Below are 16,484 nucleotides of genomic sequence, written 5' to 3' on the forward strand. Positions count from 1 at the left end.
AATTTTTGGGAATAGGTATAGGCAAATGTATATTCTTACTTGTGTAGTTTGTTGTCAATAATTTGTTTATATTGATATGTGTTGAATAATATAATCTTTGTTTCGAAATGTCAATTTTTTTTAAATTCTTCATTGAAAAAAATGGAAGAATCATCAAGGGTGAGAAATAAATTCTAGGAGTTATTGCATTTTCTGCTAGATTTAAATTTTGTACGCAATGTATATATGGCATTGTTAATGGGTCACCTATCTTTATATCAAGTATTTGGTTTCGATGTACGTCAATAGTAGTTACACAAATACTTCCCAGTGTAACCATATTGTTCTTTGTTATAGTATCAACTTCGTTCGATCGATAATTCCGGTGAAGCAATAGAGATGACATATTACGGCCATGAAAAATATGAAAAGATGGTAATAAGCTCGATATCTTCAGAAACTTGTTTTCGCTGATATCTAGAGTTGTCAATGACTGAAGTGGCACAAAAGCATCCTTATCAACTGAAACGAGATGACACTTTAACTGCAGATACGATATAGACGAGTTTCTTAGATTAACAAATGTTTCATTTGTCAACTTTGTGTATCCACACGGTCGTAATGACAAAGATTCTAAATGTTGCAGCTTCCCAAATCCTGTTCCAAATACTTTGCCATCAAAACCATTTATAACAAGTTGGTTCAGGTAAATCAGATCACTTATCTGAACATCTGGGTAGTTTGTCATTTCCCCAATGTTATCATTCATACCTAAATACCTCAGTGATACAAGCGGATCAAAGACACCATTTGGTAATGAGTGATCTCCAAATGAGTTTTTCCCCATGTCCAGACATTCTAGTTCTGACAAGAAAACAAAGGCTTTTTGTTTTATTTCTTGTATTTTACAGTTCACTAATATCAAAATTCGCAACTGTGTCCACTTTGAGAAAGTATAATGCAATATAATGGGCAACAAATTGTCTCTAATGTCTAGAAAAGTTGTATTTTTTGGACATTGTTTCTGAATGTTAGCTATATCTTGTTTCCGACAAGTGCAGGTAATGTCATTGGTATTTTCAAAAATTTTACAATTTTGTTCTGCAAAAATAGCAAGAGAACTTACAGAGATGAAAATTATGAATGGAACATATAGGTCATTTGTTTTCATTTTTGCTTCAGTTAAATCTACAATAGAAAAAGGAAAGAAATTATGAAACAAAGCAATGTAGAAAAACCTTAATTTCTTATCTTGTTTGCTTAATTCGATATAAGAAGATGTGGTATGAGTGCCAATGAGACAACTCTCCCTCCAAGTCACAAGTTGGATGTAAAAATATTCTTCTATGTGTTTTCTTCTTTGACAAAGTGTAATAGTTCGCAGAACCGGAAAGGTACGTTGGAATGCACGATTGCTTGGAGTAAAAGATATGATTTTATACTTCATTGTTTAGCTCAAACATAAGAAACTTTAAAAAATACTAGTACTTAATGTTTGCCTATTATGCTCAAGGGGACAATTCTTTATCAAAGTTCTGCGTGTATACAGTCATGTGTTAGAATATTATGCATATATAAGATTTGAGTTTTTTAGAACTTTATGCATAATATTGTTTTATTCCTGATATCTACTGTTATTTGATATACATACAAAAGTAAAAAGTACGGGAAAATATTGATAGAGTCGGTATGAAGTTGTTTCATAACTAATATCTATAAAGCTCCAGTTTTTTTATAAACTTGAATCTGCAGTTGAAATGTATTTATGCATTTTACTGGATGAATGATAACTGTCAGTCCAAAATAGTATCAACTAGTATTAGCTATGAATTAGGTAGATATGAATTAAAGCATCCGCTACTTTGTACATTATATTCACATTTTACCAGTACTGGAGAAGCCCTGTAATTTTCCATTTCAAACTATATATTTCAGTCAAGTATACGCGATATCAGGGGTAGTCTTCTGATGATTTTGACAATTAGAGAATATATTTGAATAAACGGCAGAGTTGAGATAAAATCTTTTGAAACCCTTGGCGATTTAGAGCTTGGCACATTATATAGACATCAGCTTTTCTATTGTCAAAGACCGTATATATATTGACCTCTTAGGTTTTGAAATTTTCTGATGAAGGTAAAGTAAGGCGACATTAGTTTTTCGATGTTCAAATCGCGTACATCAATTAGGAAAAGACAAACTAAGGTAATAACAAAACTGAGGGAATCTCATGAACTTCAAACGGAACGAGACCAGCTCAGGAAATACGCTTAGATAACAACAAAAATTGTTTTAATTTTAATTTACTAGCACTGGGTCGATACTGCTGCTGATGTAGTCGTAAGACTCTCAAGACATTATGGTTAACAAAGTGTTGTACAAAACGCTTTAGAAAGAAAACCACTCGACTTTTAGGATTGAAGTATTCAATCTTTTTGTATCTTATTATTATATAATTTAGAAATGGAACCAGTGCTTCAAAAATGACATGATTTAAATACTTGATGATGCTATTTTTTGAAAAGCCTCGAATTGTGTTTTGTAACAAATTTCATTACAAATCATGGGTAGCAAAAAAATTATAACAAAAATACCAAAAAACTCCAAGGTGAATTCATAAAGGTGAATTCATAAAGGTGAAATCCTTAAAAACTGACATAATCAAACGTTATCAATCAAGGGAACGAGTGAAAAACAACTGTCATATTGCTGACTTGATACAGGCATTGTCCAAAAAAAATGTTGGGTTTAACCTGGTTTTATAGCTAGCTAAACCTTCCACTTGTATGACAGTTGTGTATAGTTCTGTTATATTGACAAAACTGGGGGAGCAACTAAAACAGACATAATAGGGATCCATCAACCAAAATTGTGTAAACATACATCACAACTGACTAAAAAAATTAAACAAACATACAAATAAATCTAACACCTCCTTGTAGAATGAATGTCCTACAGTAGTAATCAGTGCTTCAGTACTTACATGGAATTAAAGATTTAAAACCAAATTATAAATTAAGCGTCAACAATCGCGTCAAGAAAATTAAAAGACATCACATTAAAGTTAAGGGATTAAACGTAATTATAAAAACAAGGCAATGGTGTGTAATTTCTGATAAGACAACTATCAGCAAGAGACCAAATGACATGAATGTTAGCAGCTATATGTCACCGTATGACCTTCAACAATGAACATAACCAATCCATACCGTTTAGTCTGATATAAAAGGCATGGCAAAATTTGTAACAACTCAAACGAGAAAACAAACGTCCTGATTTATAACCAAAAAAATAATGAAAAACAAATATCACCGACATTAACCAACTCCAGGAACATATAAGAACAAACTGTAACAAAATCAGTTTGAAATGGCATATCTCAATAGATTGGTACAAAGCACAAAAACAACAAACATAAATAATAAACACAAAAATGACCGATCTAAGAGTACTCGCAGTTATTGAAAGCTATTTCAAAGCCAATTACAACTTATAAGTAAATCATATTCTCACAGACTATATTAGTCAATTCAAAAAAAGATTATACCTTCAAAAGATTCCTTATGATGCAGAATATCTGTGGTATGTGTTACTCTAGTGATTATAATGATAACATTAGGGAATAATATTTTCAATGTATTCATAATTCAGCTCTGGTATATCGTATCAACTGGGAGATGTATGCTTCATTTTCAGGCGCAGCTGGAATATTGCTAAATAGAAACGGAAAGTTCACAATTGGGAGGCTGATATAATTAATTTCGACGTAAAGTGGTATCCTTCATTTCAATTTCAAGGGGATATATGAGTTCATTGTAGTCACTAAACTTTGAATTATTTATTGAGAGAGCATTATCTATATGGCGGATGTGAAGTTATATGATAATAATAGCTTCTTTCCATTCTACCTGAGAAACTCTTGCCTGCTGAAAAACACGTCCTCCAAACGTAACAAATATATTGTGGCGGTTAACGGTTTTTAAGTATAGATCTTTTAATTCCTTTAAATGTAATTTTAAAGTAGAGAAAATCTACTGAAAATATATGTGAAGGATGTGTGTCACAAATTATTGGACAATCAAAAGTGAAAAACGCACTTGGCAAAATAATTTTAATAACATGCCGCCTATAAACGAAATATATTGATCTGTGAGTTATTCAGATTTAATGTATAAAAAGTAAAATAACAAAAGTACCGAACTCTATTGAAAATTCAAAACGGAAAGTCTATTATCAAATGGCAAAATCAAAAGCTCAAACACATCAAACGAATGGAAAACAACTGTCATATTCCTGACTTGGTACAGGCATTTCCTTATGTATAAAATGGTGGATTAAACCTGGTTTCATAGCTAGCTAAACCTCTCACTTGTATGACAGTCGCATAAAATTCCATTTTATTGACAACTATGTGTGAACAAAACAAACAGGCATAATAGGTAAAAATGTTAAAAATAGGGGTACAGCAGTCAACATTGTGTTATCATCTTAATATCTATATAAACAAACAAATATGTCAACAAGGAAAAACAAAATGGCATAAAGACAAAGCACATAAGCAAAATTGAAAGACAAGAATACAAAAAATGACCATAGCACAATAACACAATGGCGGGATGTATAAGTACCGAGCCACGCCAAAAGGATATAACCAAAAATGGACTAAACAGTAAAGGTAAATAATTTACAAAGACAAATAAAAGAACCCTATAACACGTTATTAAGATGATGAATAATGTCAGTACCTAGAATCTATACTTCAAGACCATCATGTATTATTTGTGAAGTTGATACGAAATATTTATCAACAAGGTCTTGGTATCTTCCGATGAACTTTTTTTTTTAGAAAAAAGGACGAGACGTTATTTGACGTAACCCTGGTTCATCAACTTTTTGCTCAAACACTGGTTAAAACAAACCTTAAGTCAATCTAGGCTTCTGTGGTCATTGGTGGTCTAGATCCTTTTTTTATATAAACATAGGATCAACTGGGGCGAATAAGTGAAAACTTTATAAACTTTGTGCGTCCGAAGCGCTTTTCTGGATTAACCTTATAAAGTAACATTCAAACCCAAAAATGTGAAGTCTAAAGGGTGTATAAGTTCATGAGTAGCTTTATGACCATAAAGGACTTAACGAAATAGCCAAATCAATTTGAGGGGACTTTGCATAAGTCAGTTGGAAACATAGTTTCTCATAATTTCTATATTTATCAATGGAAATATATAAAATGCGCTTATCATGTAGGAAAATTTGTACCGTTTATATCATTAACAAAGATATATATGCTATTAATGACATCGAACTGTAGCACTGATTACTTAGCTGCTAGAGCTCCACCAGTAACGGCATCGACTGATTGATAGAAAATGGGGAAGGGGGTGGGGGGATTTGTGCGTCCGAAGAGCCATTCGGACTGACCTTCATCAGGAACGCTCAACCCCATAATTTAAAAAAGTATTTGAAAACAGGATCAGCTTTGCTTTATGACCAAAAGTTCATCTAAAAAAAATAACCAAATCCTTTTGAAGAAACGTTGCCTGGGGTAGTTGGGGCCTTGTTTCTCAATTATTCTAACTTTATCAACAGAAAATTTCAGAAAAACGAGGCTGGTGCAGTCAAATTAGTTTCGTTAATGTTATTAAGAAAGATATGATAAAAAGTATTCGTGTACCGAGGCACTTGACTACTAGGCTCATGATACCCTCTGGGATTAGCAGTCCATCTGCAGCGGTATTGAAGAAGTGAAAGAAAATAAATGATCATAAAATTAAAATTATGTGCCTCCGTAGCACTATTCTGGGTTTAATACCATCGTCATTGAAGGCTCAATGCCAAACATTACAGGGTAAAGGATGTATAAGTACTGGAAAACATAAGACGCTATATTACCAAAAAGGACAAAGATAGCCAAATTTATGGTGTCGATTTAGTCTTTTTTCCAACTCTGTTGGAGCAGTTTTTGTGTCGGAGCACACTCCTGTTAATGAGGTCGTCTGTATAGCGTTAATTTGGCAGAGCGTAACGTACTAATTTAGATACTATACACCACACGATAGTTGAGGTAACATAACCAATCCCAAGTTCAGTGGGATGTATTACATGCAAGCATGTACTGAATTGTTGGTAATTAAGTGACAAGACATCAATATATCTGAAAGTAAAATAAAAGAACTTTGCACGACGATTTTTCATGTTGTCTTTCAGAAGGTTTTGTGTCAATTCAGCTTCATGACTACAAAAACAAGTCGGTCAATCGGGTTGCATAATAGGAATTCATTATAAATCATTTCAGCATTGCCAACTGAATTGATCATACCCTCGTGGAAAAGAAGCCCCACAAGCAGTGGTATCGAACAAATGCTAGGAAATGGAAATAACACTTTATAACTTTTGTGCGTCCGCAGCGCTGTTTCCTTATTGTAACAACATTTTGTATGAATTATTGTTTGTATGCATGTTATATTTTGCTGTTGAATATGTACTGTGTGCATTTGTTTGTTTGAGCGCTTCAATGAAAATTAGACAAGTTATAATTGATATTTCCTCTTTGAAAAAAAATATCATTATTATAATTTTAACACCCGAATGTCATTCATAGGACGAACGAGAGTCGTCGGACCGAGACGTCAATAAATCGTTATTGCAAGTTGTTGCAAACTGTGACATGAGAACTGGATACTAAACAAAATCAACCTTCCATCGTGGCATTGCGTTTCAAAAATCAGGAAACTCAACAGTTTGGGGTTTTATTTGTATCTTTCTGAGTTGTTCTTATAGCATTTTATAGGCAAGGGAGATCTTTGATAGATGATAGATTTATAACAGTTTGTCAAGACCCGTGACGATTTAGAGCTTAACATATGGTATATATTACATTTGAACACTCTCAAACGTCCCCATCTCCCCAAACGTGTCCAATTCCCCCAAAAGTGTCCTTAAAATCCCAAATAACCCAAACGTGTCCGATTTCACATCCCCCAAAAGTGTCCGATAATAGTCATTCGCCAAAACGTGTCCCCTTTAAAACGCCATAACGTCTCAAAACTCAGCGACGTCAATAACGTTTACGATAATTCACTAAAGAGAAATAACTTTGTATGTATCACAATCATCCCTGATACCAGCCTTATATTTTATAATCGTTAAAAAAACATGTATAACTTAAAGGTAACGTTAAAATACGTTAAAACAGTATGCGTAACTTACAAGTTGCGAATTTAAGCCATTTAACATTCGTGTGACGCACAGTTCATAATTCTATTGTGATGTCCTGTTGTACAGTCGTAAATTAATGGGAGGTGTCCGTAGTTATTCTGTGGTTTACATGTTGTAATATACTATTATATTATTTATTTATGTATCTCTCTGTCCTGAGTGTTCTTGTATTTATTTGTACTGTATTCCTGTCACGTTATGTTGTCATTTTAGCGGTATTTTTAACATTGCCATATAAGTGGGAGGTTTGGCTAGCCATAAAACCAAGTTCAACCCACCATTTTTTCTTAAAATGTCCTGTACCAAGTCAGGAATATGGCAGTTGTTATCAAATAGTCCGTTTCTATGTATGTTGGCGTTTGTTTTTGTAGCAGTTCAGTGTTTCTGTTGTTCCGTTGTTTTCCTCTTATAGTTGATGTGTTTCCCTCGGTTTTGGTTTGTGACCCGGGTTTTGTTTTCGCTTAATCGATTTATGACTATTGAACAGCGGTATACTACTGTTGCCTTTATTTAAATATGCATCCTCTTTTTAACTGTAACATTACGTTAAATTTATTGTTAAAGAGGTAATAATCGACAAACAGAAAATATTGGATTAACTGATTGTTGCTTACTAAACATTTTGTGACAATTATTTCATGCATATTTAGGACAAAATATTAATTGATTGTTGGATGCGTAATGTCCAATGGCAAATATTTCATGCATGTTTAGAAGGACAACATATTAACAATAAATTCAATAGGTAGAACACGTTTTGGCGTTTTTAAAATACGGACATCATTGGTCGTTCACAAAAAGGAGACGATTAGGGTTCATTTGGACCCGTATTGGGGATTGGAGGTTGATAAAATGGACACGATTGGCCGTTCATAAAAAGGACACGTCTTTGCGCCTTTTAGCAGCTAGATAAGTTTTCGTAGTTCAGTGACGTTTGGGGAAGTGGACACGTTTGGGGGGATGGACACGTTTCTGAGTGTTAAAATTGAGAATGGAAATGGGGAATGTGTCGAAGAGACAACTACCCGAACAAAAAGTCATATATAGACATGTGTAAACTAATTTATCTTCCCTCCTATACATTTTTAGGAATAGCATTGGTTAATAGCGACCGCATGGAGACCCTGTATATTTAATATGGGGTTAATAGGCGTGGTTTATTTTAATACACGGTTAGTAGTGGTGTTACGTCCTTTTATAAAAACAACACGGCGTTGAGGAAAAATGTAAAACGTTTCACCAGAACAATAGATGAAGAAATTGATGATAAACGATTGAAATAAACGAAGAAAACACATTAAAAGCTAACAAGTTGTTATTGTTGGCATTTGTTTTTGTACAGGCCAATGGAAGTGGGTTCTTTATATTGAAGACTTGATCACTTTGATAGGCCACTAGTCTAAATGCCACATGTGAAGATAGCCGGTAAGATAAATTCGTTACACAGTGTGCTAGTGACCTACTACGATATATATTTGGTCAGTAACTTCCATATATATCGTATTAGGTCACTAGCACACTATATTACTAATAGTATATTTGATTTATCAATCGACGTATATCCCAAATGTCTTTTATCCATGTTTTGATTAATGTTTAATTGTCTGTGTGTAAATAATTTTTACCGAAAGATGCATCCTTGTTTTATTTTTAATTTGGAATCCAAAATGAAATCGGAAATAGGTGTCTTACCTTACAATGTTAATACATGTCAATTCGCTTGTATCTTTGTTGTGTTACTGATTGGTAACCGAAAATTCAATTTATTTTTTTGATAATAAAACATAATGTGTAATACATCAAAAACAAGGAAATATTTTAATGTAAACAGTCATTTTAACTCCTTTCAACTAACTTATCAGGTGAACTAAATTTCTAGTTAACATTTTCTAAAATATGATTTTATACTATAAGAATATTAAGTTTCCACTTCCCTTTTGACCTTACTTAGATTTGGCTATTTTGTTTTGTTTCCTTTTGGTCATATGCGATTTATAACAGACCATTCTTAAATTTCCAGTTTACCAATTTAGAAATAATTAGGAAACTAAGGTTCCAACTTTCTCAGGCAAAGTTGACCGTATGTTGATTTGGCCATACTTTTAACGTCCATTTTAGCTACTCAAGTATGCAGGTATCTATACATTCTCGGCTTTCAAAATTCTAGTTCAAGATAGCTTGTTCCAATGTCAAATGCCATGATCTAAATATTGATAGTCTTGAAGATCAGAAAATTATTTTTTATGGAGCATACCGATAGTCCAGGTAGTCCCGGGTATTTATGAGTCAACATTGGTAATGAAAACAATCGGAATCGCATGAACTCCAAATGGAGTAAACCCGTAAGTTTCATTGACAGAAAAGATTATAATTATAGAGTATGGAAATGAATATTCAACACAATAATTGTAGCCCCCAAGATGAAAAACTTGTTTCGTATATCATATACTTAGGCAGTATACCGATGTTCAGTTAACTCCTCACAAGTCCAGTTATAAACTGAGACTACTATTACACATATGAAATAGTAGTCGGGTGTTTTTAAGACAAAATTAGTAATGAAAAAAATGGGAATCGCATAAACTCCAAATGGAGTGAGACATTGAAAGAACAGGTGATAATTACTACAGAGTATGGTTATAAAAGAGGGGCGAAAGAAACCAAAGGGACATTCACACTCATAAGTCGAAAATAAACTCAGGAAGCCATGGCATAAAAAAGACCAAAAAACAAACAACAGTATACAAAACACAACAAAGAAAACTAAAGACTGAGCAATTCGAACCCCACTAAAAACGAGGTGATCTCATGTGCTTCGGAAAGGCACGCATATTCTGCTCCAAATGTGGCATCCTTACTTTTGCTCATGTAGTTACAAATCCGACGATAAGTCTTAATCGGTAAGTCACAATCGAGGAAAAGAGGACGGGATGGGTGTTACGACAATTGGAACATAGAAACGGTCAACCAACTCGTGATGGCGTCCGTAAAATTTGCGGAGGGAAGATTTAGTTAACATTTTCTTAAATACAAATTCATGTTATAAGAATAATAGGTTTCCAACTCAACGGGGAATTTGAACATTCCATTCTTAAATATTTCGTTTGTCAATTTAGAAATTATTGGGAAACTCCCTTAGGCAAACTTAACCTTGAATGGATTTGACCATACTTTTTATGTCTCTTTTAGCTCCTAAAGTATCAGGTATTTATACATCCTCGACTTTCAAATTTTAGTCCTGATAGTTTCAATTTCCAATGCCATGACCTAAATGCCTATAAAGGAGACAAAAAATATCTATTCACTTCCTGATGATTCTTGTTGATTAAAATCGATCACCTGGCTTGAAATTTGGGATATCTAAAACACTATATCAGGGATAAGGCGACGACGTTGATACATTGTATCTTAACAGCATCTAGGAAGTCCCCAACAACAGTCTATGGGTGTTGGAATGTCCTTGTATATATGCATCCCGACTTTAAATAAAGATTACTTTACTTTATTTTACTGACGGGGTAGTGTGTCAACAGATATTTTGATAAACTAGGACTTGCAATGTATTATGGACAACTACATCTCATAAACCAGAATATACCTCTCATGCTGGGGAAACAGGTATTGGTCATATATAAAATATCAGCAACTTAGTATATACATTGTATCTTAACAGCATCTAGGAAGTCCCCAACAACAGTCTATGGGTGTTGGAATGTCCTTGTTTAAAATAGTCCACCTTTTTTTTCCAATAGCTGTTTATAGTTTTGCATGTTGGAAGCCCACCTGGAAAAGATTTAATTCCGTCTGGATGGTCCATGCAATCTGTTATATTAAGATTTTACCAGGAAATTGTTTTATGTTTGCTCTCAGAGGAGGTATGAAGATATTGATGAATGATGGATACTCAACGGAGTAAGGAAAATTAAGTGGTTTTGTACGTTTAACTAACTCACACATGTCATGTATCCATGTTTGTAGAAATGTTTGGCCAATCTGAAAAACTTTTTTTAAAAGTATGACAAGGCTTGGACCTTTAACAGTCTAATTAAAATTGCTGGCAAAGCCTTAGAAATAACTTCAATGAAATAACAGTCTGCTTTTCAAAAATCTAGAATATACCCTACAGTTCAAATAAGTTATTTTACTATGCCAGGATCACATTATTTATTGAAAATTGGGACAAAAAATATAACATGAAAAATATTCACACTACTGCTAATCACATGGACTTCTAGTGAGGATTCAAAAGACCAACAAAATTGTTTGTTGATTATCTCAATTCACCTGTTTATCATTATCTTGTTTGCTAATTCTCTCTTTCCATACTTGTTTTCTGAATAATATCCAAAAACCTAAAATATTCATTAAAAACATCATTAATGAGCAATAACTCGTCTATGATTTATTGATGTAATTTTCCTTGATGAACATTTTGCTGTTTACAACTTCAGACTATCAATTATAATTTTGAAGAAAATAGTTAGTAATGGAAGGATTGTAGATCTTGACATTTTAAGCATGTTTTACTCTTACGAATTTACTTTAGTTTTCAAGATATTAGACAATAAGCAACATTTTACTCGTATGTTCTATTTCTAGCCATGGCAGCCATGTTGGTTATTTGTTTGGTTACAGCATAGTTTGGGAATTTGGTTCAGTGCTTTCAAAGGATGAACTACAAAGTACAGTAACAGCCAAAAAAAAATTTTTAAGTGCAATAGGTTTATCATTTAAAAATAAAAATTTATTTTGTAAATATTTTAAATAGAATCGGAAGATACCAAAAGGAGAATCATAACTTATAAGTTAAAGAGAGAACGACAAGGTCATGCAAAATATGAAAAATAATGAAAAGACAAATAATAGTCTTCAAAACAATACATAATAAAATTAAAGACTAAGAGACACAAACCCCCCCCCCCCCCCAAAAAAAAAGGGGTGATCTCAGGTGCTCTGGAAGTGTAAGCAGAAAAGTGTACTGAGGTATTGGTCATTAGGTGGATGGTAATCTCATAGACTGCTGGTGCTTCAGAATGAAAATCAGATCTTGCCTCACATGTTGCATTGTTGTCTTGCTCATTGTAAGTACAAATTCTGTGTTGTCACAATCTATGAAAAGAAGACTGAAGAAAATCTTCATTAATTGGAACATATCCATGGTCACCTATGACACAGATAATCCATAAGGGTCAACCAACTCATGATGGCATCCATTTAAGCTTTTGAAGGGATGACTTCAACTTTACCACCAAAACCATTTGTTAAATAGCTTCTTTATGGACAGCAACCCTCTTTCAAGGAAATCATATAAATTAGCATGAATATGTTCCATATGCAGGCACTGCTGGGATGTTGCTACATAGAAATGGAATGTTAAAAATTAAAGATGAAATCATCTCTTTTGTCGTACAGTTTTTTCTTAGCAATTAACTTAAAAAGGTGCAAAGACTGAAATAAAGAAAATTTGTGAGACTGGGAAATCTGAAAACAAAATATTTTTGCATAGAACATAGAAACAATTTAAAAAACATTTTGAGTGTATATATTTTATTGCACATTACATAAACAGGACTTTAATAATATATCACCTCATAATAAATACATAATATATAATCATTTTTCATCTTGTATTTTCAATTTGCACTAACCAGTATTTTCAATTATAACAAACAAGTCTTGAAAACAAAGATACTGTTCATATATAGTGAATAGCCATAAACAAGTCAAATTACTAAAAAGCACACATTTTTAAGTGGTACATTGTTTAATATGATCACTCAATTTTTTTTTCTAATATGCCTTTTCACTTTAGAATTGGTTTGAATAGACAGATGTTTTCAACTATTCTTCATTTCTTATAAAAAAAAAACAATATGCTTGCTTAATCTGAAAGTGATTCAAAATTATACAATGCTTTATTATGAATAAACAGTGAATATAGCCAATCTTAGCTCTTCTTTCCATTTTAGTCTTATAAAACACTATAATCAGAATAAAAATGTTTGATGTGACCCTTTAGTGAGATAAGAATGTGTCTATTTCTTCTGACAGGCCTTATAAGCAGATACCAAAGCCAAGATGATCCACAATCAATATGAGTAGAAATTGACATCCCAAAGAGGGACAGTTGCTGCACTATCTATAATAAGGACAACAAACAATAACCAGAGATTCTTATCCTACATCTTCATTCTGTCTGAACCCTTTATAGCATGTGTTACAACAATATATAACATAATGGTTCCTGGTTAAAGTAAGCATTAAAATAAAACTGCCATTCACCAAAATGTACAAAACTCAAATAAAGCACTCTTTCTTTCAATAAATAAAGTTCAAGCACTACAGTTTTCTTCATTTTTCCATTCTTTTTCAAACAATTCCAGCAATGTTACCTGTAAATATAATAATGATCATAATAATAATACATTTTTTTAATATAACTATAATAAAAAATGTTAAAAATTGCAACAAACAACTGAAAAAACTTTATCATTTTATTTTCATACCAAACAAATTTTTTTAGAAGAAGAGCAAAAAAAAAGACTAGATTCACCTTTTAACCATGTACAGGAATGTTTGAAAGGGTTCACCTGTCTGTTTGTCATTATTCTGTTAGATAAACCATGTCTCAAAATATTCTCTTTTACTTTTTTTTAAATGTTGTTTGTTACACTGTATTGTTTCTTACCAATTCCAAATATGCAAATAAAGCTTTTGATTTTCATTTAAACGGTACAATGTTCAGACAGAAACATTTTACATTTGAACTTTAGTGAATTCAAAGGCCTTGTTTAATTAGAATCTAGCCTTTAAAATTCCTTATTCAGTTTTGCAGATATTTTATTATTCCATACCATGTATAGATGTGAAACAAGGCCTTTGAATTATGAATTCACTTAAGTTCCAATTCTGAAGCCAAAATTGATGCAGAATAGGTGTGTAGTGCTGGGATAACTATAGTGCAACGGCAGCATTTCTAGGTACATTTTGCCTTGAAATTATTGTAGCTATCACTTGGAAGGAACATTTGTCCATTTATAACAAGAATGTAGGCAAAAAGGCATTTCTAGACTATAAATATGTGTTTTAGAAACACAATCTCCCTAATCTGCCAAACAAACTTATCACAAGTATTCAGAGGCAGGCTGTGTAATTTATATACAGAACAAGGTAAGCTAAACTACAAGTTCATTTTGTACTTTTGTCTGATACAAAAGAAATCTAAAGGTCAAAGCAAAAATATTATTCCTATCAATAAGGTATTTATTATATATAAACCATTTGATAAATATGTAAGACACAATTGTTCTTAATAGAAATATCTTAAACCTAATGCAAAACTTAATCAATGCCCACAAGCATAAAATGTAGGTCTATTCCAGAACCATGTTTTACAATTTACAAGCATTGATATCCCAATGTAGTGGTAAAATATTGATTTCCAAACTATATTGACCTACATATGAAAATAAACTAATTCACTCAAGCAACTTAGAGGCAAAACTTAGCATAGGCATTCAAGCATTCCAAGCATTAAATGCAGGTCTTGGTGAACTTAGTTGAACACTTTATGACAATTGTGATTGTAAAATATTGTGGGCTTCACATTTTTCGATGTTTAAAATGTAGGCCTGTATAATTGTTATCTCATTGATATATAGCCCACATCTACTTTCAGTTGAACTGAAATGTTCTTTAGGTATGATTTTCTATATCTATAAGGATATCATTTGTGAAAAAACACTGACATATCATCAAAGGTTTCAATGAAATTAACCTAAATGCAAAACTTATTTTTTATCTGAGAGTGAATGTTTGAGGCTTGCAAAAAGACATGGGAAAATCATTATAGTACAAGAAATAAAATTATAAGAATTTCAAATGCAAATTTATATATTTTTGTTTCCAGCCTCCATAAGCTTGCAAATCTGTATAATGTGGATTCAAATAATATGTCTTTCTAAACGAGGATTGTTATTCTTCTTCTTCAAATGTGACATGCACAAGTCCATGAGGTGAAAACAACAATTATAATTTATTATACTTCATGTCAAAATGCCAGATTTTGATTGGTTAATACGAGGGAGACAATTTACTCTATCCCATGGCAAATACTCTATTACCCTTCACAGAGACGCTTGCTCAAGTGTGTGCTTTAATAAATACGGATGATTGTTGTGTACAAGACGACATAGTTTATTACTTTGAATTTGAAATTTAATAGACAGTAATAACAGAACATTCAGTATAATAAATTGAATAACTCATATCTGAGAGGGTGATAGAGCAGATTGTTACCCCTCGAAAAAAACATTGTCAACCTTGGCTTTGCCTCAGTTGACAATGTTTTCTCAGGGTAACAATCTGCTCTATCACCCTTTCAGCTATGTGTTATTTATATAATGTCTACAGGATTTGAAAACAGATTTAGTATCAACAATTAAGGTGAAACTTTCACAGTACTAAATGTGCATATTAATGTTTAAATGGTTATTAGAAGGGGGACATCTGTTTTCCTGGTTCTTCCCATATCCCTCTAAAGAAAGAATATAAGCATTTTTCTTTCGAGTTAGGCATTGGAAACACTACATTTACATGGGCTAAATTTCTTTAATCATGAATTTCTTCATTTACCGATTCTTAATTATCACTAATTAAAAAGAAATAAATAGTTCTAAGGCTAGCCTATAAGATTTTAGGAAATAGAAGCAGGATTTAACCAGGTGTTTGGATTGTTCTATCAACTCACCACTGGTATCATGTTCATTCACTAAAACTTTGAAAGTTGATGGTGTCAACATAAATTTATACTCAAAAACACCTATTGAAATAGTTTGTATAGTATATACAAATTAAGTTTCATTTTATGTTTGGTTGGTATGCCACCAATTTATCATTGCTAACAATATACATTCTTCATCACAAATAGTAAATATCAAAACTTATAGGTGTCACGGGTATAGGTGTCACGGGTTCTACAGTTCTATCCTTCTATTACCTGTTTAATAAGATGGTTTATAATGACAATTGGTTATCCTACAACAAGTAGTAGAAGTAAACAAAAACCCATATTTATGAATGGTCTACCTAATAAACAAAGCAAACTAAAATGTATTGTACTACACACAGTCAAATAATTCAGCTGTAAGATTTAGCTTGAAATATATGTTCTATGTTTAGTACCATGAGGAAAATGGTGATGAAATTTCAAAATTAATCTTTTCATATTTTCTGTGAGGACTCATGAAAGCCTTGTCATAATGTTGTATCAAGGAATAAATAAAATA

General features: G+C 32.4%; 1 protein-coding gene across 2 annotated transcripts in view; it reads right to left on the reverse strand.

Moving 5' to 3' along the window:
- Positions 1 to 12,727: 12,727 nt before the first annotated feature.
- LOC127708734 (dynactin subunit 5-like) overlaps positions 12,728 to 16,484 on the reverse strand; it is a 28,514-nt gene continuing 24,757 nt past the window's right edge. The window contains exons 7-8 of one of the 2 annotated variants that reach the window (XM_052213860.1): positions 15,947 to 15,973; positions 12,728 to 13,589 (exon numbers count right to left, since the gene is read on the reverse strand). In XM_052213860.1, coding sequence (XP_052069820.1) covers positions 15,961 to 15,973 — 13 coding nt within the window. In that variant the 3' untranslated portion in view covers positions 12,728 to 13,589; positions 15,947 to 15,960. The remainder of the gene's footprint in view (positions 13,590 to 15,946; positions 15,974 to 16,484) is intronic. The other variant, XM_052213861.1, reaches the window with a different exon arrangement.

Source organism: Mytilus californianus, unplaced genomic scaffold (genome assembly GCF_021869535.1).
Source record: "Mytilus californianus isolate M0D057914Y unplaced genomic scaffold, xbMytCali1.0.p SCAF_7, whole genome shotgun sequence".
In the NCBI taxonomy this organism is placed as follows: Eukaryota; Metazoa; Mollusca; class Bivalvia; order Mytilida; family Mytilidae; genus Mytilus; species Mytilus californianus.